Source organism: Osmerus mordax, chromosome 10 (assembly GCF_038355195.1).
Source record: "Osmerus mordax isolate fOsmMor3 chromosome 10, fOsmMor3.pri, whole genome shotgun sequence".
Classification (NCBI taxonomy): domain Eukaryota; kingdom Metazoa; phylum Chordata; class Actinopteri; order Osmeriformes; family Osmeridae; genus Osmerus; species Osmerus mordax.
Genome location: NC_090059.1, coordinates 6,021,876 through 6,048,277, shown reverse-complemented (window position 1 = coordinate 6,048,277; position 26,402 = coordinate 6,021,876). Strand labels below are relative to the sequence as shown.

Here is a 26,402-nt window from a genome sequence, read left to right as displayed (position 1 = left end):
CTCACATCCTAAGTATGCTCATTGTGTGTGTATGTGTGTGTGTGTCTGTTTGTATGTGTGTGCGGTTTACCATACACACGTGTTTCCAAATGTCAGTGTTTATTAAGAGAGACAGACGCTTTTGTTTGTTCCTCCTTCCCATTATGTCCATTTGCCTGTTCTCCTCTCTCTCCCTCTCTCATCCTCCCTCCCTGCCTTTATACCCTTCCATCCGTCTCTGTTTTGCCATCGCTTCCCCTACTCTTTCACTGTGTCATGGTGGTGTAGGGGTCGGCCCTTCTCTCTGGCAGTAAGGGTGTAATTAGCTGTGAGGACTGGTATGAGGTAAGTCAGCTGTCGTGTCAACGTGGCCGCGTTCTGGTCTGTGACTGTGAGTGAGTCACCACTGTAGTGGAAAACTCCCAGTATTCTGCTTCACCCGGTGTCTTAGCCCAGAAGTGCTGCTGCTGTGAATCCCAAGAGGGGGTGGCTACCCTCCGCTTTGATTGGATCCACATTCCCTTTCTTTATAGCGCTGGAGTGAGGAGGGGAATAAAAATTGAAAGTGTGTCTTTTGTAGTTGGCATACGGTTAAAGATGCACTGCAGATGAAAAGCATGATTTGATCAAACGCTCTACTGTGGTTCAAACACCACACTGTGGTAGTTACCTAACCAAGCAGTACCTGTAGGTAGGGTTGCTGCCCATCCGAGGGGCCATAGTGACCTCTAGTGGCCAGAGACGATAGTTTGGTTTATTTGAGGTCCATTTTTTTTTATCATGGGGATTTTATGCATTGCACTCTCAGTTGGGCCATAGCATTTACATCGTTGAAAATCTCTGTTGCTTTAATTCCTTTTTGTTAATGTGTCATCTGCGCTTCCCCTCACACACATTCATTCATGTCTCAATGGGATGCCGTAGTAGAGGGTTTTTGATTTTGTAGAATAGACTGTATCAGTGTTAACATTCCCCACAGGAGTCAATAATCCCATGGTTCTTTTCTCTCTCCATCTCCATCAGCCCTGCTATCGTCCTGGTGTGAGGAGCTGGGACGCCTGCTTCTCCTCCGTCACCAGAAGAACAGACAGAACGAGCCCCCTGGCAAAGTACCCATGCAGACCCCCATGAGTTCCATGAAGCCCACCCTCTCACATGGGTCAGTGTGCTATGTGTGTGTCTGCATGTGTGTGTGTTGGCCCTGTGGAAAGCCTGTGCTCTCCCCATGAAGCACACCATCCCTCATGAATCAGTGCTCAGACACACTGTCTACCTTACTACACAGATAACAGGGTCAGTTGAGACTATCAGTACCTCAACACTTAGATTAGATATCATTTTATTTATCCCAGAAGGGAAGTTCACCCTAATTGTACCATAAACCATTTGTATTGCACTTTTACTCTTGAAAAGGAATTGTACAAACAGTGGGATTGTACTAACCAGACAAATCACAATGAAATGTCTGCAAATATTTGCCTCTGCATATTAAGTCTACCCTGTCAACAAAAACGCTGTGTCCATTCTCTGCAGTGATGGGTCCTTTCCTTATGACTCGGTTCCATGGCAGCAGAACTCCAACCAGCCCCCTGGCTCTCTCTCCGTGGTAACCACCGTCTGGGGAGTGACCAATACCTCACAAAGTCAGGTGAGCCTCACAAACATCCAGCAACTCTGAATTGCTGTGTTGTTTTCAGTCGACAACATTGGGTTTGACCTTGTCATTTGTGGAAGTCTAACGGAACCTTAAGGCTCCAGCCCCCGTCAAGGACACTCATTCCATATCGATCGACAGACAACCCTAAACCTAAGCATCTAACATAGACCATCTTTCTCTATTGCTATCTCCCAGGTGTTGGGTAATCCGATGGCCAACAACAACAACCCCATGAACCCTGGGGGAAATCCCATGGGGTCAGGCATGTCTGGGAATAACCCAGGCCTGAACTCCCCCCAGTTCCCTGGTGGCCCCCAGCAGCAGTTTCCCAACAAAGGCAGCTCCAACCAGACCTACATGCAGCAGGGCATGTACGGACGGCCCAACTATCCTGGGGGAGGTGGCTTTGCTGGAAAGTGAGTGTTGAGAGACCAGCTTTGGCATGGGCCCTGATGATGTACAAACCATGTTGTTGTATACAGTTCTCCATTGCATATCTTTAAGGTGCAAATACACAGCTGAGCCTTTGTCAAAAGTTGGTTGGACTGTTCCAGCGAAGGGAAATCCATAGCTTACATGGTGGATTTTTTTCTGTTTCTTATTCGCAAGTTACCCCGGAGGTCCAAACTCTGGTCCTGGTGGTATGGGCATGCCTCCCCACTCCCGGCCCCCCTCAGACTTCACCCAACCGGCCGCTGCTGCTGCTGCCGCCGCTGTGGCCGCTGCTGCCGCCACGGCAACGGCCACTGCCACAGCTACAGTGGCTGCTCTTCAGGAAACACAAAACAAGGACATGAACCAATACGGACCGGTAGGTTCAAGGCTCAGTGAGTCTCTTCACCAACACAAGGTCTAATAATCCAAGAAAAATGGGAAGCATTCATATATTTTTTGTGATTAAATCATTTGAATTATACATTAGAATCAATGTGACTCTATGGCTACAGCAACCAAATCGAACATTTTGGGCCATTCGGGTACTTTTGTCTTTCAGATGAGTTCCTCTTTCCAGATGGGACCAAACCAGGCATACAACAACCAGTACATGAACCAGCCTGGGCCCCGTGGGCCCCCAAATCTCCCCGGAAATATGGGAGCAGGCATGAACACCTCCAACATGAGTGGCCCCCCTATGGGCATGAACCAGCCCCGGGCCCAAGGCATGGGGCCCTTCGGGGGGCACGGCCAGAGGATGCCCCAACAAGGATACCCAGGACCCCGCCCTCAGGGCATGGGCATACAGGGCATGAAGAGACCCTATCCTGGGGAGGTGAGAGGAACTGCATCCATAACCAGAGCCAACAGTAGATGCAGGGAATAGACTGACATTATTTGCCCTTCCGGGAAACCCTCAATACTTACAACTGTTATCTTACACAATGAATGTCTTATTTGTATAATTGTTTGTTAACAGTTGATTTGCTAGTGTATCTGATGGCTTGTGTTTCACCCTGTGTTTTCTCTCAGCCTAACTATGGTGGGCAGCAATATGGACCAAACAGCCAGTTCCCTAACCAGCAGGGGCAGTACCCTGCTCCGAACGCCTCCCGGCCACTCCCCTCCCCCAACTACCCCAGCCAGAGGATGCCAGCCCAGCAGATCCAAGGCCAGTACCCCCCTCCAGGTGGTGCCATGGGCCAGTACTATAAGGTGATACAGAGCAACAAGCACATCCCATGGGCTGACAGCAAATACAAACCAAATTACTTTTGATTCGTCCTCTCTTACCCCGTAGATTAAACCATCTAAATCTTTTTTTTCTTTTGCAGCAAGAGCCATTCAATGGCCAAAACAACTTTTCTGGGGGTGGATATCAATACAGCCATGGCAATATGAACGGGGTAAGTCTAATTGCTTTGTGAGACTTACTATTGTGCACTTGAGGTGATATCCTGTCTATCCTATGCTCTATTTGATTCTAATTGATGTGGGTTAATCCTGGTTGCAGCCTCCCAGACCAGTGGGTAACTACCCCCACTCCCCAGTGCCAGGCAACCCCACCCCACCCATGACCCCAGGAAGTAGTATCCCTCCATATTTGTCGCCAAACCAGGACGTCAAACCTCCATTCCCTCCAGACATTAAACCAAATATCAACGCACTTCCTCCACCTTCAGGTTAGCCGCTATGTTGGGTGGGACATGATCTTAACCATACCACTAATGTCCAATCCTAAATCTATTTCATACAGTGCTTGAACTCACAAACTCACAGTACAATTTCAATCACAAGCCTATCACATTAACTGTTGTATGCCTCTGTGACCTGTATATGCAACTCCTCCTATGTATCCCCCCTCCTTAGCCAATCCAAATGAGGAGCTGCGTCTGACGTTTCCAGTGAGGGATGGGGTGGTCCTAGAGCCCTTCAGGTTGGAGCACAACCTAGCCGTCAGTAACCACGTCTTCCATCTTCGTCCCACCGTACACCAGACCCTAATGTGGAGGTAGGAACCAGGCATAGCCATGTCAGGAAAAAATTTAAGCACATTCCAATTCCATCTATGTGCACACCGCTACCTTACTGACTGGCACCACACACAGCAAGTCCTGCAGGACCAACTTTTATGGACCATAACTAATATTAACACAATTGTTGCACAGTCTCAGTCATTAGCAAGACCATATTGGCCGGTAACTTGCATTCTCCCTTACAGATCTGACCTGGAGCTACAGTTCAAGTGCTACCACCACGAAGACCGACAGATGAACACCAACTGGCCGGCATCCGTCCAGGTTAGCGTCAACGCCACACCTCTCACCATCGAGCGGGGCGACAACAAGACGTCCCACAAGCCCCTGCACCTGAAACACGTGTGCCAGCCAGGAAGGAACACCATCCAGATCACTGTCACGGCCTGCTGCTGTGTGAGTGTTTACTGTATCACTTTGACTGTATCACTGCATGTCCTGCTAACATGTAGGTTTAGGTGTTCTTTAGTTTTAGGTAGTTCCGAAATATATGTATGTCTCATGTATCTCTATGTTGTTTCATGTAACACCATGGTCCTAGAGGAACATTATTTTGTTTCATGGTGTACTGTACCATGTATGTGATTGAAATGACAATGAAAGCCACTTGACTTGAAATGCAAAAAACGATGACCGTAATGGCGACCATAATAATAAAGATCCCTCCACAGTCGCACCTGTTCGTGCTGCAGCTGGTCCACCGGCCGTCAGTGCGCTCCGTCCTGCAGGGTCTGTTGAAGAAGAGGCTGCTGCCAGCAGAGCACTGCATCACCAAAGGTGCGGCCACCCCTGGTCCCTGACATGATGCGTTTTCAAGGTCTGAATCTTACTTGACCACATAGATGGTCACCATCTCTCTCTCTCTTTTTTTCTCTCCATCCCTTAGTCAAGAGGAACTTCAGCAGTGTAGCGGCATCCACTGGGAACACTACTCTGAATGGAGAGGATGGCGTTGAGCAAACAGCCATCAAGGTCTCCCTAAAATGTCCAATCACCTTCCGGCGGATCCAGCTGCCAGCCAGAGGCCACGACTGCAAACATGTCCAGGCAAGTGTCATGGGTGGGCTACAGCTGCCTTTATGGCACTAAACAGTTTTGTGTAGTAATGTGTTCACAGGTTAAAAAAATAAAAAATAAAAATATATACCCATTTGACTGATGTTCCACAGTGTTTTGATTTGGAGTCATATTTACAACTGAACTGTGAGAGGGGAACATGGCGATGTCCTGTATGCAAGTAAGTGTCTTAAGCTCATCTACTTTTGTCAAAATGAACAACTGTAGGTCACAAACAACCTTCCAATGATAGTCTCATAGACCATACTGATCTGTCCTTTTTCTTAGTAAAACAGCGTTGTTGGAAGGTTTGGAAGTGGACCAGTACATGTGGGGAATCTTGAATGCCATCCAAAAGTAAGTTGAAATGTCAAACCATATATATATATTCCCCAAATCAGACAATATAACCATTGCCACACCGCCTCTCTAAGACCTGACACCAAACATTGTAACTATGTTGCCCCAGCTCGGAGTTTGAAGAGGTCACAATTGACCCAACGTGTAGTTGGCGACCTGTCGCCATCAAATCGGACATCCACATCAAGGAGGACCCGGACGGACCTCTGGCCAAAAGGTTCAAGACTATGAGTCCCAGTCAGATGATAATGCCCAATGTGATGGATATGATTGCTCAGCTAGGCCCAGGGCCATCACCCTACCCTTCTCAACAGGGGGGCAACAACAGCGAATACGGTAGCCAAGGTAGCAACGTTTCCATTCAGATATCATATTTTCTCATAAAAATACGTTATTTAGTTGAAAGTAAAGTGCTTTAAATTGGTTGTGTTTGTTTGTTTCTGTGTACATAGGCAACAATTACCATGGGCATGGGAACTTTGACTTCCCCCATGGGAACCCTGGTGGTACTTCAATGCATGACTTCATGCATGGCCCCCAGCTGTCCCACCCTCCGGACATGCCTCCCAGCCTTATGGCCCAGGACAAGTCTCTCTCCCACAGTATACCTGACACAGTGAGTTATCTTCAATGACACAGCTGAGAACTAGAGATTTACTGTATACAGGACAGGTTAGCTTCACCTGCCATGGGACAATGTGGTCTGAGACTATGCTTTCTACCTCTCTCTCCCCACCCCTTCACAGATACCTCATCCTGCCAGCACTGATCAGTCCCACAGCTCGTTGCAGCAGAGCTTACACACCCCTCACCCCGGCAGCCAATCAGGGCAGCAGTTGCATCACAGCGGGCCTCCTCAGCCATCGCGTCAGGCTCCGCCTCCACAGCAGCCTGGCCCTAACAGCCATCCCCACGGCGACCTGACCTTTAACCCCTCCAACAGCTTAGAGGGCCAGGTTGGAGGGCAGGTAGCCCCTGATATGCCTGAGCCTTCCTTGGATGTAAGTGGAGTTAACGAACCCTTCAATACAAGCTATACCAATTTAGGCAAAATGAGGTTAATTCGTGGATTCAACCTTAATTTAATCAGAATGTCCTAAAATTTTTCTTTTCACAGCTTCTTCCAGAACTGGCTAACCCTGATGAGTTGTTGTCCTACTTGGACCCCCCCGATCTCCCGAGCAATAGCAATGACGACCTGCTCTCACTCTTTGAAAACAACTGACAGTCCAGAGACAAAAAACATGCACACACACTCATTAAGTACTGGCCGGGCTGCCTGGAGTCTACACATCCCCAACCTGGGACTGATGCTCATACTTGACAAACACAAAGATGCACTCCCTTTCTCTTCTTCCTCTTGTACAGTTTTCATTCTCAAACTGACTGAACAAGGTTTTAAAACTCAAACACATGGCAGTGTTGCCTACCTGCTCTTTGCTCCATGGCGATTGCTATGAACTGTGCAGCTATATTCTATTGTTTTTATATATCACACACAGTTTGTGTGCACATTAGGAAATTGTTGTAGCATTTTTTATTCCAATTTTATTTCCTGTTCAGAAAAGAAATTCATTGTATAAAATGAATTTGAAAAAAACCCTGTCTCTAGCTAATTTATGTCCACATCGTTTTTCCAATTTAGGAGCCCCCTCTTTTTAATCAGTCATTTAGTAACTTGCTCTTTTTTCCAGACCGGTTAGTAACACTGTTTCTGTTTCTCTAGGACGCATTTTTTCAAAGCACAAGGGATTTTGTCAATGCAAAAACGAATACATCTAAAAAGGGAAGTAAATTAGCATCTAAGTCATGAAAAGAATGAATAGACGTCTTTAGGTGAGCAGTCCCCCACCCCCCTTAACCCCCCTATCATAGCAATTTTATTACATTTTTTACAGCTTCAATTTTGTCATCCAACTTCAGTTTTTGTTTTGTTTGTAATTTTGGAAAGGAGACACATCCCCGCCATGAGGGAAAAGAGCGGTATAGGTAGAATGGGAGCAATGCATTGCTGAGGATGAATGTAAACAAGGGTATCAACTTTTGGGAAAAAGGTTCTACTCAAACTAACTCACACAGACATGGCAGTTCTATCCTAAGAGCCTTTTTGTACTGTTTGGCTGTTACATACAGTATTGTATGTAGTTTATAATACCCTAGTGAGAGCATTTAAGGAAAATAAAGGGGTACTGAGAGAACTACTTGTAATGACCTGCTTATAGCTAGGACTCACTCCTTGCTGTTTTCTCTGCATGGGCCCTGTGCTGCTTGTGTTCCCATTTTTGCAAAGTTGCGTCTCTCTTCCTGTTGAAAATGTACTGTAGTATACAAAGTGCATGTGTGCCAAGCCCTTGTCTAGTGGTATTCCAAGTAGTAAAGGTAGTGTGTGTTTTTTATCAGTTGCTTCCATCCTTCTGTAGTCTGATTTATTTAACACTAAAATGTTGAAGGGATAAAGCTAATGTCAGCTGTTCATAGTATCGTGCATTTTCTGGTGATATGTTTTAATTATGTTTGTTTCTTTTCTTTATTATACATTGCTGCAAATTTCAACTATTCATCAACCATTGGGATCTTGCTAATCATCACCAAAGTTAAGGGGAATGGTAGTCTTAGAACCAGATAAATCTGCAAGCTAATTTTTATTTACTCTGGCAAAATACGCATTTGCAAATTGGTCCGACAATGCCAGACTAGGGGAGTGGAAGAGATGTGTGAATGTGGTTATGTATGTGATTGTCCAGGTGAGCTGGCATGTATGTGTGTGAGTACCTGTTCTTTGAGCTATTAAATAAAACAATTACGATTCATCCATCACTACTGTTAAAAGTCTGGTTTTTAAAAGCAGTATTGGAGCTGATATTTTACCACATTTGTTTTCAGTTTCACTAGGAGAGTACTGTTCAGTATGAAAATGTATTTTTTTTAATGAAAAGCTATTGTAAATATCAGTGTGAATATTTTTGTATCTTAATAATGTTTGTTCTTTGTGTTTGATTGTCCAACCTGTCCACGTATCCCTCCAAACTCCACCATTGTCAGTCTTCTCTAAAATGTTTCATAAGCTAATAACTGAAATGGATGTTTTACCCAATACGATTACAAATATATAGTTTAGACAAGTACTTTCTGCCATTATCTCCATGTTTTTAACCTCAAACATCATTCTAGATAATCATGCCATTTTCAGAGTAAAATCTTTGATGTCAAAGTCTGATGTTGCAAAATTTGTTTTGTGCTCTATGGTCTAGATCAAGGAACCATTGGCATGTTCTTCAGTTGATCTCATGTTGTTATTTAGATCAGTAATTTCAAAAGCTGTGATTTCAGATGGCTTTCAAATGTAATTAGAAAACCATGTGAATGTCATATTTGTTGCTAATTGTCAATACACATTTGGTATTTTAAAGAAATATCACAGCCTTATTTTAAATAAATGTCTGATATTGTTTAATATTTTTATTTTTGTTATGGAAAATATAGCTTTTCTGAAAGCTTTTGACCATTTAAATTTTTTATCCCATTTAAATTCTTATTTCTTTTCTTTTTGTAGTAAATTATTTTGTATTGGTTTTCTTATTAAAAAGGTTAGAAATATAATTTCTTCTAAGAGTAGCAATTTATTGATTGATCATCTTAAATATTGTAAGCATAATATTTTCAAACTTCAATATGCTTGAGAATGTTTTGTTTTTCTCTACAAAAGAGGAATATTGTTTCCTGTTATCTGCTTCAGCTTTTTTTAATACCAACTTTGTAACAGTGAAATCAATGGTATAGTTCCTAACAACTCACATATGATTTACTTTAATTTTGTATTTGAATAGAAACTGTATATCAGTACCATGGAGATAGCTAACATTTCACATTTTGCTCTTAATTGTACATGAACCAATTATATGTATTAGGCAGAACCCCAAATCTGTAGTTGCACAATCATTGTAAAGGATCAACTTTATTGGGAGAAAATAAAAAAATAAAATAAAAATTACAAATTACAAAATGAGAATAAAAATACAGATGGGATGCTTTATCTGCTTGGATCTAGTAAGGATGGATTGGATTGACTGAGTGGGTACATGCCCATAAGAGGACTGTACATATGTAAATGACTATAGAGACGTGAACAGAAATGTATTCATTTTCCCTGGGAATGTGCATTGTTTCTTCAGAATAATAAAAAGCTTGCAAACCCCCTGATGGAAGTGGCTGAATTTGGAAAGTGTTCAAACCATTTTGTTCGTCTGTATACTTTGACCTCTTTTGTTAGGGGAAATGCGATAGCTCTGACTACATGTAATATACATGTTGTAGTCTACCACCTATCTAGAGTATTATGGGACTATCACAGAAATATGAAGAAAATACTGGGTAAAGGTTGGGAATTATTTTTTTATTTCTTTTTTCGGAGGGGGTGGGGGGTCCAAAGGATTGTAACCAAATCCGTAGTTTGTAAAAAAATTACATCACGATCACATACAAAAAATGTAATGGTACAACCTAAGGTGATTCATGCAAATGTGGCCATTGTCTTTATGTTTGTACATTGTACGTACAATCATTTCATATTCTAAACTGGTCAGAAAATAAACTCATTGTGATTTTTAGTCTTGGAAAAACTGTATGTAGTTAGATGATGTGACAACCTAATATTTATCTAATAAATATGTATTCAGATGATACCTGAAAGCTGCTGTAGACTTCTCATTTTTAAATAATCAAAATACTTCAAGGAGATTTTCAAGGAGAGCTTTAAACTCATTAATTTACACTGGACCTACATTGAGGCCCCACTTCAAGTAACTAACATAACATTCTGAACAAATCACCTCAATTCGTTTATCTATAAATATCTGTTTTGGCAACATTCCATTTTTATGTATACTGGCATAGTCATTAGATGCATGATTTTTTTGATGCAAGACATTTGGCTGTATGTAATGTGGATCAATAAGATAAAGCCTAACCTAATTATTCCAACATATTAATGGAGGATAGCTTCTACCATAACATTTCTCATTATGTTAAGAACTACAGTCTGGTTTTACACAATCCAACAGTTATTCAAATATTATCTATAAAATACTTGGTGTTGCATATATTTTTTTCCAATATGACAACTCCCTACCTTCACATCAATATTCTACTTTCAATGAACCATGGGTTCATAGGCCTGGACCTTAACAATAAAGGGTCATCCCACATCAGTGTAGCCGTAATTTTATCAGATTATAATTCAGATGTAGACTTCATCTGATATTAGCAAAAAGATTGCATCATGCCCATGTGTAACTTAGTGTTGATGTGAAAAACAGACTCTATATATATAATGTTAACCAAGGTAGATGACCAGCTGCGCAGAGACCAACATAAAAATTCAGGGCTCAGACCAAACCTAGGGGGTCTGGGTGTGTGCTCCAACAGGAAGGCTTTCCTTATAAACTGCATCTACTGTATATGCACAATTTGCCATTTGCCAATTTGCCATTTGAGACAATAGAATGCCAAAAACTCTATACATTATTTGGAGAAAGACATGATAGTTGCAAAAGAAAAAAATGATCCTGTGGAGCCTACTTCCTATTTTGTGTCTCAATTGGATTACATTTACGCGGCTGAGGTGGTTGACCTATAGATGGCAATATTTCCTCAGTAGAAGCTCCATTGATTAGTCCAGCCATAGAGACTGGAAATTATGACACAAATTGAAGATGTTTTAAAAGCCTAAAAGACTTGGGGCTTTTAAAAAATCATTCAGGGCTACTATGAATGGGGCCCCCCAAGGGGCCTCCATATTCAATTAATTTATTAGTTGGAATTAGTCATTTAGGAGGCTCAAGAAGGGGATGATGTATGGTAATTTAATACATTTTCAAAGGAAGAGGGTGATGGCTAGGAAAACAATAAAGGTGCTGAAGAGGGAGACATGGTAGGGGTTTTGTTCAACCCTGGGTAGGGGGACTGATATTGGAGTATTGTGAAGGATGTGAAAAAAATGGCAGGCCTTGCAAAGAACATGCCAGTTATGGTAGAGATGTTGGGAAGAGCATTTGAATCTGTCCATAGGGGGCGCCATTTATGTGACGTTTATCAGAGGAAGCAGGAGAAATTGTTACGGCTGCAGGACAAAATATTGTGTACGAAAAGGGAGGCTTGACGCGTCAATGGATGTGGAGTTTACAATGTTTGAGGTTGTGAGAGCTTTGGAAGGGTGTGGTCCGTCTACCCCAGGGGAAGATATGATAGTGAGGCGTTAAACCATCTCCTGGACAATGTTTTCGAAGTGGTGCTGGGTCTGTTTAAAATGATTTGGAGGACTGGAGTATTGCCAGCAAAGTGGAAACAGGCAGTGATCAAACCCTTCATTGGGCTGGGGAAGGATCCATCTAAGGTGACTAGTTACAAGCTTTTGCTCTAACTTAAAATCTGTGAAAGGTGATGGTAAAAATGGTGGTGGATCTGATTATGTTTTTCTTGGATAGTAGGGGCTGTTTAGTCATGCATAAAGTGGTTTCAGGAGAGGGAGGTCTACAATGGATGCACTGGTCTTTATTGTTAAGGTTGTTAAGACACTGGAGATGAAGGAATTTATGGCTGTGGTATATTTTGACATTAGGAAGGCTTACGACACAATGTGGAGGGAAGGGCTTTTGATTCAATTGGAGGATTGGGAGTAGGTGGACATCTATATGTAAGGGATAATGCCCGACAAGGTGTCCATCATCAGAAAACAATGGACTTTGCTGCACGTTGGCCAGTTCAGGACTGACATAATTTATATAGATTGATAGACGGACTGATGCAGCGTCAGCAGTCTAGCGGGCGTTGTACTGGACCTTTGTGGTGAAGAGAAAGCTGAGCCACAAGGCACAGCTTCCAATTTACCAGTTGTTCCAACCCTCACCTATGGTCATGGGTTTTGGGTAGTTTTGGGTTCCTCCTTTGGTCCAATCACTAACCATCTCTTCACAGCCAATCAGCAATGCCATCCCTCCCATAAAAGCCGCTCCCATCTTCACCAGAGGGAGGGGGGGGGGGGGGGGGGAGATACATGCATTTCACCTAGTGTAACTTTGTTTAGCGCTGAGTATTTGTGTATATGTGCTTCCGTTATCTTTTGTTCTTTGCTTTGCCATTGCTTTGGTAAGCTGCCCATGGGCCTACATCTCCAACACACAGTGACTACTTAGCCTTTGCCACGTACATGAGCCTACATGAGCCTTTGCCACCCACTGAATTTTGTTGTAGAGTCATTTGTTTGGTTAGGCAGATTAGACAGCGTTTTTACTCTATTATCTTTGGCACAGCTCTCAGTCCCCTTGTTCTCTTGTCGTGACTGTAAATAAATACATGATTCAACCTTCTATCTATATAGTTTCTGTGATCCCTTTGGAATCAGAATTGGCTTTTTTCACCAAGTAAGTTTACACAAACAAGGAATTTACTATGGCAGGAAGGTGGATACGGTAAACATAAGAGTTTTACATATAAAATGTAAAAAATATGGGCATATATCTCCAACACGCAGTGACTACTTTTTATATAAAATATACAATAAAAATAAGATGTAAAGAAGAGTACAATGTGATATGTGCAATGCCTAATGAGCAATAAGTGACCAATTGACTTTATGACAGTGTTAGTGGCAGTTGGGAGTTCTGGGCCTTGTTGATGAGGCCAGCAGCTGACGCAAAGAAACTGTTCTTGTGGCTTGAGGTTTTGGTCCTGATGGACTGCAGGCCTCCTGCCGGAGGGGAGTGTCTGGAACAGTCAATTGTAGCAAGTTTTACAAATGTTTGCACACATACATGACGGTTGTTTGTAGAGTTTATTTCCGTTATTTTAAAGCAGATTTAACCATTTTGTAATGAACGCTATTATGCTCATGGCATGACAAACGTAATTATAGCCTAATTAGTTAGAATATCGTGGCATGTTACGGCGTCATTATAGATGTATAGATTATAGGCCTACCGATTATCTTATTTTGACTAAAACATAAAAACAATATTAAATGAAGCTAAAAAACAAACAGAATGCGAAAAAAATGTGGCATTAAATTTTACATTTACATTTACATTTATTCATTTAGCAGGCGCTTTTATCCAAAGCGACTTCCAAGAGAGAGCTTTACAAAGTGCATAGGTCACTGATCATAACAACAAGATAGACAAAAAACATCGCGAGTAGCCAAAACATGAAGCACACATTGTGAACAACCAAAGTAAGTGCCAAAGGGAAGAACCATAAGAGCATGTAGTTAAACAAGTTACAATTAAACAACATGAACCGCTATAAGTGCAAGTGTACCTGTGGAAAAAAGCAAGCAACAGTAATAAAAACAATATATCACAGCGAGAACAAAAATGTAAAACAGTTACCACTAACCACAAGAGCAACAAGTCTCTAAGCAAGAGTCATTGTGATCCTTGAGGAAACTAACATCGGGTCAAGCGAACCATTCCTAAGTACCTTTGTACTCCCGGAACAAGTGCGTCTTGAGCCTTTTGAATTAAATATTGATGTCCCTGCCAAAACTGATATCAAACTTGCGTCCCTGAACTCTTGTATAGTGAGTTAAGCAAGGGGAGTTTCTATAGCCGAGTAGTGCATTGTGTGCAGCACACTGCACAGATAAAAAAGGGATATGAATAGGGGCCTGTGCCCCAGTAGAGTTTTATGTCTAACAACGCCCCTGCTGTAACACCCTCTTTTCCCTGTTTGACCTAAGGTCTCTTAGGGCAGGATTTTCTTCGGCTTCAAAGCAGACACAAAAATATATTTATTGTGTTTTTTTTATTGTCAGATAAAACCAGGATAGGCCTACATTATCATCATGTTTTGCCATGTTTGATTTAAGATCCAACGATATGAGTGGAGTCTTACAATTAACCCAGAAGGTTAGTTCAAAATAAAGCCTATAGTTACCACAAACCCAACCAGAAACCTCACACCGCACTTAAGGACTATTAGAAACAGGGGTAGTTGTGGGGATAAACAGACTGCTAACAAAACCAGAAAAAAAAATGTTTTTTTAAATTCGCAAATATTTAGGTGTAGAAATGTGGTCCATCCCCTACCACAATGAGTGTTTCCTGGTAGCATTCCCTAGAGCTGTAGAAAGTAAACACAAAACTGCAGCCTCAGGTAGGCTACATTTTTTGCACTTTTCTTGGCAGGCAACAAGGACGCAGATGTCACAAATGGAGACTCGAACCGGCGGAGAGTTATCTTTGGAAAGAAGTGACCATATTGCATTTATGGAGAGCGGTGTTTTGTACGTTTGGGGCGGATGTCAGGTAAGCCAATATCGATGCATCGGAAATAAATTAAATCAAATCAAATATTACAAAAATCCCAGGGACTATAACGAAACAAAAGGTTGCAACAATGCGCGCAATTAAGTTGTATCTCTTTAGAAACTGTTTGCCATGACAATATTTGGAAAAACACAATGTTCCCTATGATCCAAGAGTAATCACATTCGCTTGTGCTTTTTCTCATGTAGGCTTATGTCACGACGTTTGATTAATTATTCCCATTGTCGTCTCTAATGAGTTTTATTATTTGAAATTGGTATTGACAATTAGGTTGTAACTGAGTGTTCCCTGTGTTTTGACAGTCTAGCTCTGGAACAGAAACGGTGTTACCCAGTGATGAGATTTGGTTTTACGATTTGGACAGCGGAGTATGGTAAAATAAGTCGTTGTCTAAGATTGACTTGAAAAACGAATGACCAATGTTTTTCACCCATGTACTTAACTTCATAATTTGTACAATTCCCAGAAAAAAATTACCCACTTTCTCCATTTGGTATTTTGAGAAAAACCTACTCACTTTGCAAACACATATTCTCCAACTTTGAGCTCTCATTCACATGCATTTGTTGTTAGGGACAAGTGGGAAATGGACGGGGAAGTCCCCCCGGCCTTATCAGGTGCCAGTGGCTCTTATCATAATGGCACCCTGTACATCTTTGGAGGCTGTGACACTAACGGACACACCAACCAGGTGATACATCACAAGCCCTATGTAACTTTATCAGTATGTAGTACGGTGTTCATTTTAGGACATCCTCAGATCTCAGACTCAAGTGTCAGACTCAAACGAAAAGGCGTCAAATCTCAGACCGGGGAGTCGGTGAGGGAATCGGGCTAGTAATCCGAAGGTTGCCAGTTCGATTCCCGGTCAAGCCAACTGACGTTGTGTCCTTGGGCAAGGCACTTCACCCTACTTGCCTCGGGGGAATGTCCCTGAACTTACTGTAAGTCGCTCTGGATAAGAGCATCTGCTAAATGACTAAATGTAAATGTAAAAGTCGTCAGACTCAGGCGAAACAGCTTCAGTCTCAGAAAAACCTCTGTCATTCTCAGACAAAACGCTCTCAAACCAAACGACGTCATTCTCAGACAAAACGCTCTCAAACCAAACGCCATCATTCTCAGACAAAACGCTCTCAAACTAAACTGCGTCATTCTCAGAAAAAACGCTCTCAAACCAAACGGCGTCATTCTCAGAAAAAACGCTCTCAAACTAAACGGCGTCATTCTCAGACAAAACGCTCTCAAACCAAACGACATCATTCTCAGACAAAACGCTCTCAAACTAAACGGCGTCATTCTCAGACAATACGCTCTCAAACCAAACACCATCATTCTCAGACAAAACGCTCTCAAACCAAACAACATCTTTCTCAGACAAAACGCTCTCAAACTAAACGGCGTCATTCTCAGACAAAACGCTCTCAAACCAAACGACATCTTTCTCAGACAAAACGCTCTCAAACCAAACGACATCTTTCTCAGACAAAACGCTCTCAAACCAAACGCTCTCAAACCAAACAATTGTTGGTTTGAGAGCGTTTTGTCTGAGAATGACAGAGGTTTTTCTGAGACTGAAGCTGTTTCGCCTGAGTTGACTTTCGACTTTTGGTCTGAGACTTGACGCCTTTTCGTTTGAGTGTGACACTTGAGTCTGAGATCTGAGGATGTCCTAAAATGAACACCGTAAATGTAGCTCAAATGTCAATGCATGGACCTAAAAGCAGTCTGACAGGTATTTCAGAGACATGCAGGCTTGATATGAAAACTATCTGTGACATGCAGCTATTGCGTAACTTGATAGCTCTTAAGGGGGAGGGGGATATTTATTTTTAAGTGGGGAACACAAACTTGGCATGTTGATTGTAAAATGCTGGTGTGATCTCAGGGATGTTTTGGAAAGAAACTGGATTGGGACACATTGTCTAGTTCAATAAGTCAGGGAATGTAGAAGCATATATTTTTTACCTGATGACAAGAACAATGTCCACCATGCAGCTGTACAGTGTAGATCTAAAAAAGGAGAGCTGCATTTGGAAGAAAGTGACAGACACCATAGGAACTGCCCCGTCACCCAGAGATAAACACAGCTGCTGGGTGCACAGAAACAGGTAACATATTGTAGGATTACTTTGTAGAAATGCTGAGATCATGCCTTAAGGCTTTTGTATTGTAGTGTATTAGTTAACTGTGTTTCCTTGTTGCTGTAATACTGTTTGAGTATTTGCAGACTGATTTACTTTGGAGGATATGGATGTAAAACTATTCGAGAGGTCAACAACTCAAAGAGCTTCACAGTGGATGAAATGTCTTTGGTAATGTATAAAAAGGAAATATACATTAACAATTATTTTCTCTTACCAAGTTATCTACAAAGACCTGTTAACCCAGTTTTGGTATCCCACAGGTGACAGCAGGGAATCCATTCTTTAGGTTTTGGGGGTGGAACAATGAGGTCAATGTCTTTGACACTCTCACTTCTGCGTGGAGTGAACCAGAAACTCACGTGAGTGTGTGGAATATTTGATGTGTGTGCTTGCTTCAGCAGTGGTTAGTGACTTCAATAGTACTACTTGTGTTCACATTACATAATGTATTTCTTGTTTGCTAGCATTAATTGACCTGTTAACCTGTATTTATTACCTGCGGTTGAACAGAAGGTGTTGATACGCTAAGTCCTCTTGGTTTCTTTATGCAGGGTGTTGCCCCTGCCCCCCGAGCGTCTCATGCCAGTGCCACCCTTTGGTCTAAAGGTTACGTGTGTGGGGGTCAGGTGGGTAGCCATTCATAGAAATCCAATGTCAGTGTTTGATAATCACACTGTTCACTGCTGTTTCATGTTCTGCATGTATGGCAATGAATGTACACACCTAAACTGATAATAAGGTATCCAGGTGCAGCACATTTTACATTTAGTCATTTAGCAGACAATCTTATTCCGAGCGACTTACTGTAAGTACAGGGACATTCCCCCCCGAGGCAAGTAGGGTGAAGTGCCTTGCCCAAGGACACCGTCATTTTTCACAGCCTGGAATCGAACCGGCAACCTTCTGAGTAATAGCCCGATTCCCTAACCGCTTAGCCATCCGACTCGTCATTTATTTGTGTATTAAAATATAGCTCACATTGCTACAACTGATCATGGTAATTGGCTCATGTCTCTGTTTTTACAGTGTATTCATATTGCACTTACAGGAGACTATGCACCTGGACATCCATTGTCTAGATCTGGACACCTGGACGTGGACACCAATGTGAGACCACTTTCTTGTTCTATCTTTGTATCACTTTTGAGCTTCATAATGTATCATTAACTGTCTCTGTTTCTTTTTTCACACAATAATTGTTTTATCTCTAAATGCGTGTGTATGTGTCATGTCGGATTCCTTCAGTGCACCCTCCTCGTCATGCATACCCCTGGGGCGTTCCTTACACACCCTGTGCCCTGCGTCTGACAACACACTGTTCTTGTATGGTGGATTGGGTATTACTGGAGAGCCAATGAGTAAGTCTAAATGTACACTTCAAGTCTGATTCCTTATTAAATTGCCTTACCTTCTAAGTTTCACTGGACCTTCTAAAGTAGGTCTGTTATGATAATATAAAATAACCCTCATGACACATCTAACATATCCATTCAAGAGCTGCCTAGCTATGTGTAAGTAGGCAAAGTATATTATTTTACAATAGTAGTTTTACATGTTTGATTTGTATCTACAACACTATGGTTTGAACACCGTGGGTGAATTTCTCTGTTGGGACTAAAAGTTTTTATGCTTCTTTCCCTTTTCAAACATTTTTTCTTAGGTGATGGGTGGGAGTTTGACACACAGAGGAGAGAATGGAGAGAACGGGTTCACCCACACCGCGACAAGCCCAGGTATGAGACGACCTGTCCAGGTCAAACGTTTCAGATTACACGTCAAGAATCCTCTGAGTACAAAGTCTCCTGAGGGCTCCAGCATACCCTACAATGTTGTAATGTGTTGCAACTAAGGCATGTTTGTTTCTCAGAATGGATTTGCACGCATTAAAGGTCCCTGTTATGGCAACCAGTCACTTCCTCTCATACAGGCACTGACACATACACATCCAGTCACAAACTTGTACCTGTTATACTCACCCCCCACATGATTTGCAGCATAACTTGGAACATAACACAAATAATCTGGTGATATGCACTGACACACTTATCACAAAACCTTGCAGGTTGTGGCATTCTGCATGTCTGGGCAAGGACAATGATGTGGTTGTGTTCGGGGGTTGCAAAGACTTCTCCCTACTGATGGACTCGGTATGTAAAGACATATGATAATGGATGTTTCATTGACAGCAAAATCAAGTATTGAACAAATGTGAACCTGATTGGATGACCAAATCATGATATGAAAAAAATAATAATAATAAGTTACAGCTACAGTAGCGTAGTTGTTATTTAAACATCCATACTAGGAGTAATAGTATGATAGAAGTTTAGTCAAGCACAGATATCATCTGAAATATAAACTGTCACTGGAGTTTGAAAAGTAGTTTTCCTTTTGAATGCTGACTTGCAACATCAGTTCTCAGTTTGTAACATTACTTTAAGTTTGTGGCACACTTTGTGGCGTATGAGCCTTGTAATTTGAAGCAGCAAACAAGACGTTCCTAAAATTGGCAAGTGTAACTTTTGAAGAATAGGTAAATTGTCTATTTTACTTAAGCAGAAATATAAAAACAGCAGGTTAAAAAAAAATACCTTCAAGACGTTCAAAATGTTTTGGGGTGGAGCAAATACCCTTCATAAAAGGAAAGTTGTCTTTTGCTCATTTCTCAACACAAGAAAAGCCCCAGAATAGTGTTTTGGCTGGAATATGCTGAGTATAATAATCCTCATCTTATACCAGTTGTATAAGACATAAGAACAGCTCATTTGTAGTTAAGGTGATTTCAAGGGACCCTGTTTACTCGTTGTAATATGCACACATTTCCCTGATGAATAGCCTAAAACATACTAGTTGGAACTTGAGAGTACAGTGTTTTATTAGTTATTCATTCAACCTTGTGTCTAAAGATCACTATCCTAAGGTCCCCGTTGCAAAACCACTGCAAAGACATTCTTGTGTTCCAGAACCAACCATACCCCCTCCTCAGGTAAGACTGCTTGTACCCAAGTGAAAACGAATGTATTTCTGAATTACACCACTTAACTGCTAGTCCTGCAGATGAATCCTAACATGACTGTACTATTTCAGTGTGTGTATTGATAGCTTACTGTAATCCTTATGTTACAGCTGCAATTATAGTTATTTGATTTTTTTGCAAGCTTCTCCTCACTGGAGGAACCTTTGTTCTCTCACATATATATTATTATTGGGTGTGCTTTGCCTTCGGCAAGGGCACAACCTTTGTTCTCTCACATATATATTATTGGGTGTGCTCAAGCCTTCGGCGAGAGCACAACCTTTGTTCTCTCACATATATATTATTATTATTATTCTTTTTGCCCCCCTAAAACTCAGTCAATATTTGGCCTACATAGACAACCTAGGTGTCAAAAGTTTTGTCTTGGTAGCGATTGAGTTGCTTCTATTGGGATTTACGTTCCGTTGCATGGTTCAGGCTCAAGTTACGTTTTTGTGGCTAAAAGTGAAGCTAACGGTGGCTAATATGCTAGCCACAGTCACTGACGTTACTAACGTCACTACGTCACTAACGTCACGAAAACACGCGTGACTACCTGTAGCAGAACATTCGTTTCGCATCTGTTAACTTGGGGGATAGCTAGGCTAACTATAGCTTTACTGCAAGGCAGCTGCAGAAACGCCACAAGCAAAGAGGCCAGGGTGATAACTATTTACTCATTTTACTTTGTGATGTGAAACACAATTGTGAAATGTAATGTACAATATTAGCTGATATTATTAAGGAAGTAGGCCCACATCTACTTTTGGAAACGGTAGTCTAGTCTAGTCTAGTCTACTATTTCACTGAAGCATTAGCATCATGACATTAGCCTCTGTTGCCCGGGCAACAAATACTACAGTGGTCTATGATGCATCTGTTTTCAATCTTTAAAATAAACATTCCTCACAAATACATTTTCGTTGTAGGATTTATTATGACATTACATTACAAGTAAACGATTTGTGGGTGAAATTATCATTACCTGTGGTTTCAAACCAGTGTTGCTCACTGCAATGCTGTAGCCTACGCGAGACACTACAAAAACATCTACACAGCTGTAGGAAGTCAAACGGCGACAGAACATGTTCGGCACTCCCCTTACTTAATCAAAAGTCTATCTAACTACTAACCTGAACTTCATTGCCACAGCCTAAACGTTGCCAATCTGTTCATGAAAATAATTAATTTCAGCCTAAACCGTACAACGGAACATTAAATCCAATTCAACCAACGCAATCGCTACCAAGACGAACACAGCAGTAGTCTACTAGTACTGTACCGTAGTAGTACAATTTACCGGGGCAGCTTCTCCACACAGGGCTATATCGCATTTTGCGTTGTTACTGACAATGATCGCTACCAGTGAGCTTTTTATGAATGAGCGATTTTCCACTAAATAAATGTCAAGCTTATTTACGTTTTGGGGGGCATATTTTCAGTTAGCAGATGGGACTGTCTGAATGGCGATTCCATCTTCTACTGCCGGGTAACGTCGTAGAATAATCTTCAAAGGGGGTTCTTTATTAATGAATAAATGCAATGAGTAGGCTACATGCCTGAAAATATCACGAGAAGGGAAAAACTTAAAATGACGTTTAAGTCATAGAGATTAGGTCCATTTTTACACCGGTCTGCCAAATTTATTCGTTTTGATTCAACGATGAGGCTGCCTCTTGCAGGGGAAATGAGAAGACATCTATTTCATTTTACACTTCACTCGTATTTTCAGTTGTAAATGAGCAGCAAAAAAAAATTCCTTTAATTCTATTTAATCTTTATAAATAATAAGTATGCATTTTCATATAAAATATACAGAAATCAGTTGTAAAAATGTCATTCAAAAACGGACCCCTGTGCAACCGACGCAAGCAAGCACACCCTACAATTTCCCCAGAAATTGTACCCTCTCTAGTTATTGTGAGAATGCTGTTAAGCATTCTCACTATTGTTTTCCTGTTTCTCTTTATTGTGAGAATGCTGTTAAGCATTCTCACTATTGTTTTCCTGTTTCTCTTTATTGTGAGAATGCTGTTAAGCATTCTCACTATTGTTTTCCTGTTTCTCTTTATTATTATTATTATATCAACTTCTTAGTTCTTCCGCCGTTTTTTGGCCTTTAACTAGTTCTGCATACTTTCACCGATTCCTAAAATTTTTGTATCAAAATGTTCAGCTCCTTCAGGAGATGTTGGCTATGACTTTTGGTATTTCTCACTTTTATACTTTTTAAGACATTAAGGTTGTTGTGCAAATTATTCTCCCATTAAAAGTAATGGTAAATCCTTTCAAATCATTAAAAAGCTTCCTCCTCTTTCAAACGTAACTACTTCAGCATACTTTCAGCTAGAGACACCATTCAACCTTTAAAATGTTCACAAGACATTCAGCTATTCCCAAATGATTCAGCTTTTTCAAACATTCAGCCAAGTTTGAATTATGACAGTTTGAAATACATTAAAATGTTTGCTCCTTCTTGATTTTTATGAATGAGCAGCAAGCAGAGTGGCACACTCTGCTGGCTGCTCTTTTTCTGATATTCAACTAAATTGTCAAACAAATTCCTCTAACGTTCATATAGTTTAACTTACAGAAACAAGTTATACCTTAAAATGTAGGAAAATGTGTCCTCTTTCAGCCAGTGTAACTACTAAAGAGCTCACATTTACAGATTTTCAGCTATGAGTCTTGAAGCGAGAGCAGCCTTTCAAATTCTCTCACTAACTTCAATGGAGAGGTGGGTAAAATCCATCATCTTAGCAAAGCTAAGAGCTAAAATAGCCTACAATGCGGGAGAAGCTGAAAGCTGAACTGTTAAACAGAAGAAGAAGTAGGCTAGCTAGTCGTAACAAGAATATTATCGTTTTAACAGCTGAAATTATGGTTGGGATAGTAATAGTTCAATGGAGAGGTGGGTAAACTCCGTCAGAGAAAGCAAGAAGGAAGACGATTTTGAAACTGCCGGTAGAGACATATTTCTGAAAATATCCTCATTTTATTGATTGGACGTGTAGTTTTGCGTCTAGGTCAACTTGTTTGAGGTGTGGATGCTAGGTAAATATTCGTTTTTCTCTCTGCCCAGCTCGTTAGCGATCACAGCTGCTCCATCGCCGTGGCAACCAAACAAACACGCACCAGGAAAGCAGAAGGAACACGTTTTTGAAACTGCAGATAGAGTCGTATTTCTGACTGCACAGACATATAAATAACATATCTGGTTTCGGCAGAGTCTTGGGTCTCGGAAAATATCCTTATATTTTGGATTGGACGTACAGTTTTGCGTCTAGGTTATCTTGTTTGAGGTGTGGATTCTAGCTACATTTCTCTTATTCTCTGCCCTCAGCGCGTTAGCAATCGTAGCTGCACCATCACCGTAACGACAGACGCGCACCACTCAGTCTCTCACACAGGTGATTGGTACGTTTACTTGACCATGAGAAACCCGATTACTAGCAATTGTCGGTTTATGCCAATAATACGATTACTCCGTTTACATGTGTAACTAGTTATGCGATTACTCAATAAACGCGTCTACATGATTCTTTTTTATTAATCGTTGTATGCTCCACGGACAAAACTTGCACCATCATCCTTCTGCAACAAAGTGTCGCCGTGTCTTCCTGTATTGGCTCTACTGCTGTATGTTTCATTCCATCAACACATTGAATCCTACTAAGAAAGCCGAGTAAACACACTCAATGGTAGGCTACATCTGCTACTGCTATTACTATCCCAACTATAATTTCAGCTGTTAAAACGATAATATTCTTGTTACGACTAGCTAGCCTACTTCTGTTTAACAGTTCAGCTTTTAGCTTCTCCCACATTGTAGGCTATTTTAGCTCTTAGCTTTGTTAAGATGATGCAGTTCAGCTTCCACACTGCCTCTTTTGTGTGACTCACACATTTCTGAAATTCATTTCAGCTTGTGGGTATTTTCTCATTTCTCACTTTTATACTTTTTAAAATTAAGGTTTTTTTGTCAAACAAATTCCTCTAACGTTCATATAGTTTAACTTACAGAAAAAAGTTATACCTTAAAATGTAGGACAAATTGTCCTCTTTCAGCCAATGTAACTACTAAAGAGCTCACATTTACAGATTGTCAGCTATGAGCCTTGAAGCGAGAGCAGCCTTTCAAATTCTCTCACTAACTTCAATGAAGAGGTGGGTAAAATCCGTCAGAGAAAGCAGGAAGGACGACGATTTCGAAACTGCCGGTAGAGACATATTTCTGACCGCACATACATATAAAGGACATCTCTAGTTTCGGCAGAGTCTTGGGTCTCGGAAAATATCCTCATTTTATTGATTGGACGTGTAGTTTTGCGTCTAGGTCAACTTGTTTGAGGTGTGGATGCTAGGTAAATATTCGTTTTTCTCTCTGCCCAGCTCGTTAGCGATCACAGCTGCTCCATCGCCGTGGCAACCAAACAAACACGCACCAGGAAAGCAGAAGGAACACGTTTTTGAAACTGCAGATAGAGTCGTATTTCTGACTGCACAGACATATAAATAACATATCTGGTTTCGGCAGAGTCTTGGGTCTCGGAAAATATCCTTATATTTTGGATTGGACGTACAGTTTTGCGTCTAGGTTATCTTGTTTGAGGTGTGGATTCTAGCTACATTTCTCTTATTCTCTGCCCTCAGCGCGTTAGCAATCGTAGCTGCACCATCACCGTAACGACAGACGCGCACCACTCAGTCTCTCACACAGGTGATTGGTACGTTTACTTGACCATGAGAAACCCGATTACTAGCAATTGTCGGTTTATGCCAATAATACGATTACTCCGTTTACATGTGTAACTAGTTATGCGATTACTCAATAAACGCGTCTACATGATTCTTTTTTATTAATCGTTGTATGCTCCACGGACAAAACTTGCACCATCATCCTTCTGCAACAAAGTGTCGCCGTGTCTTCCTGTATTGGCTCTACTGCTGTATGTTTCATTCCATCAACACATTGAATCCTACTAAGAAAGCCGAGTAAACACACTCAATGGTAGGCTACATCTGCTACTGCTATTACTATCCCAACTATAATTTCAGCTGTTAAAACGATAATATTCTTGTTACGACTAGCTAGCCTACTTCTGTTTAACAGTTCAGCTTTTAGCTTCTCCCACATTGTAGGCTATTTTAGCTCTTAGCTTTGTTAAGATGATGCAGTTCAGCTTCCACACTGCCTCTTTTGTGTGACTCACACATTTCTGAAATTCATTTCAGCTTGTGGGTATTTTCTCATTTCTCACTTTTATACTTTTTAAAATTAAGGTTTTTTTGTCAAACAAATTCCTCTAACGTTCATATAGTTTAACTTACAGAAAAAAGTTATACCTTAAAATGTAGGACAAATTGTCCTCTTTCAGCCAATGTAACTACTAAAGAGCTCACATTTACAGATTGTCAGCTATGAGCCTTGAAGCGAGAGCAGCCTTTCAAATTCTCTCACTAACTTCAATGAAGAGGTGGGTAAAATCCGTCAGAGAAAGCAGGAAGGACGACGATTTCGAAACTGCCGGTAGAGACATATTTCTGACCGCACATACATATAAAGGACATCTCTAGTTTCGGCAGAGTCTTTGGTCTCGGAAAATAACCTCATTTTATTGATTGGACGTGTAGTTTTGCGTCTAGGTCAACTTGTTTGAGGTGTGGATGCTAGGCAAATGTTTGTTTTTCTCTCTGCCTAGCTCGTTAGCGATCACAGCTGCTCCATCGCCGTGGCAACCAAACAAACACGCACCAGGAAAGCAAAAGGAACACGTTTTTGAAACTGCAGGTAGAGTCGTATTTCTGACTGCACAGACATATAAAGAATATCTCTGGTTTCGGCAGAGTCTTGGGTCTCGGAAAATATCCTTATATTTTGGATTGGACGTACAGTTTTGCGTCTAGGTTATCTTGTTTGAGGTGTGGATTCTAGCTACATTTCTCTTATTCTCTGCCCTCAGAGCTTTAGCAATCATAGCTGCACCATCACCGTAACGACAGACACGCACCACTCAGTCTCTCACACAGGTGATTGGTACGTTTACTTGACCATGAGAAACCCGATTACTAGCAATTGTCGGTTTATACCAATAATACGATTACTCCGTTTACATGTGTAATTGTGAGAATGCTGTTAAGCATTCTCACTATTGTTTTCCTGTTTCTCTTTATTATTATTATTATATCAACTTCTTAGTTCTTCCGCCGTTTTTTGGCCTTTAACTAGTTCTGTATACTTTCACCGATTCCTACAATTTATGTATCAAAACGTTCAGCTCCTTCAGGAGATGTTGGCTATGACTTTTGGTATTTCTCACTTTTATACTTTTTAAGACATTAAGGTTTTTGTGCAAATTAATCTCCCATTAAAAGTAATGGTAAATACTTTCAAAT

General features: G+C 41.2%; 2 protein-coding genes across 4 annotated transcripts in view; both read left to right on the top strand.

Moving 5' to 3' along the window:
• The window catches only part of LOC136950528 (zinc finger MIZ domain-containing protein 1-like), an 87,993-nt gene extending 78,953 nt beyond the window's left edge, over positions 1-9,040 (top strand). The window contains exons 6-23 of one of the 2 annotated variants that reach the window (XM_067244923.1): positions 1,003-1,138; positions 1,513-1,627; positions 1,832-2,052; positions 2,246-2,447; positions 2,649-2,906; positions 3,104-3,286; positions 3,406-3,477; positions 3,585-3,753; positions 3,941-4,082; positions 4,293-4,503; positions 4,779-4,884; positions 4,994-5,154; positions 5,277-5,344; positions 5,452-5,520; positions 5,633-5,868; positions 5,976-6,139; positions 6,270-6,524; positions 6,641-9,040. In XM_067244923.1, coding sequence (XP_067101024.1) covers positions 1,003-1,138; positions 1,513-1,627; positions 1,832-2,052; positions 2,246-2,447; positions 2,649-2,906; positions 3,104-3,286; positions 3,406-3,477; positions 3,585-3,753; positions 3,941-4,082; positions 4,293-4,503; positions 4,779-4,884; positions 4,994-5,154; positions 5,277-5,344; positions 5,452-5,520; positions 5,633-5,868; positions 5,976-6,139; positions 6,270-6,524; positions 6,641-6,748 — 2,876 coding nt within the window. In that variant the 3' untranslated portion in view covers positions 6,749-9,040. Of the gene's footprint in view, positions 1-1,002; positions 1,139-1,512; positions 1,628-1,831; positions 2,053-2,245; positions 2,448-2,630; positions 2,907-3,103; positions 3,287-3,405; positions 3,478-3,584; positions 3,754-3,940; positions 4,083-4,292; positions 4,504-4,778; positions 4,885-4,993; positions 5,155-5,276; positions 5,345-5,451; positions 5,521-5,632; positions 5,869-5,975; positions 6,140-6,269; positions 6,525-6,640 lie in introns of both variants that reach the window. The other variant, XM_067244922.1, reaches the window with a different exon arrangement.
• Positions 9,041-11,756: 2,716 nt separating this feature from the next.
• The window catches only part of LOC136950295 (kelch domain-containing protein 1-like), a 23,945-nt gene continuing 9,299 nt past the window's right edge, over positions 11,757-26,402 (top strand). Inside the window, exons 1-13 of one of the 2 annotated variants that reach the window (XM_067244544.1) lie at positions 11,757-11,914; positions 14,703-14,822; positions 15,146-15,216; positions 15,417-15,534; positions 16,842-16,954; positions 17,074-17,158; positions 17,251-17,349; positions 17,542-17,616; positions 18,039-18,097; positions 18,236-18,348; positions 18,651-18,723; positions 19,053-19,137; positions 19,911-19,976. In XM_067244544.1, the coding sequence (XP_067100645.1) occupies positions 11,828-11,914; positions 14,703-14,822; positions 15,146-15,216; positions 15,417-15,534; positions 16,842-16,954; positions 17,074-17,158; positions 17,251-17,349; positions 17,542-17,616; positions 18,039-18,097; positions 18,236-18,348; positions 18,651-18,723; positions 19,053-19,137; positions 19,911-19,976 (1,164 nt within the window). In that variant the 5' untranslated portion in view covers positions 11,757-11,827. Of the gene's footprint in view, positions 11,915-14,702; positions 14,823-15,145; positions 15,217-15,416; positions 15,535-16,841; positions 16,955-17,073; positions 17,159-17,250; positions 17,350-17,541; positions 17,617-18,038; positions 18,098-18,235; positions 18,349-18,650; positions 18,724-19,052; positions 19,138-19,896; positions 19,977-26,402 lie in introns of both variants that reach the window. The other variant, XM_067244543.1, reaches the window with a different exon arrangement.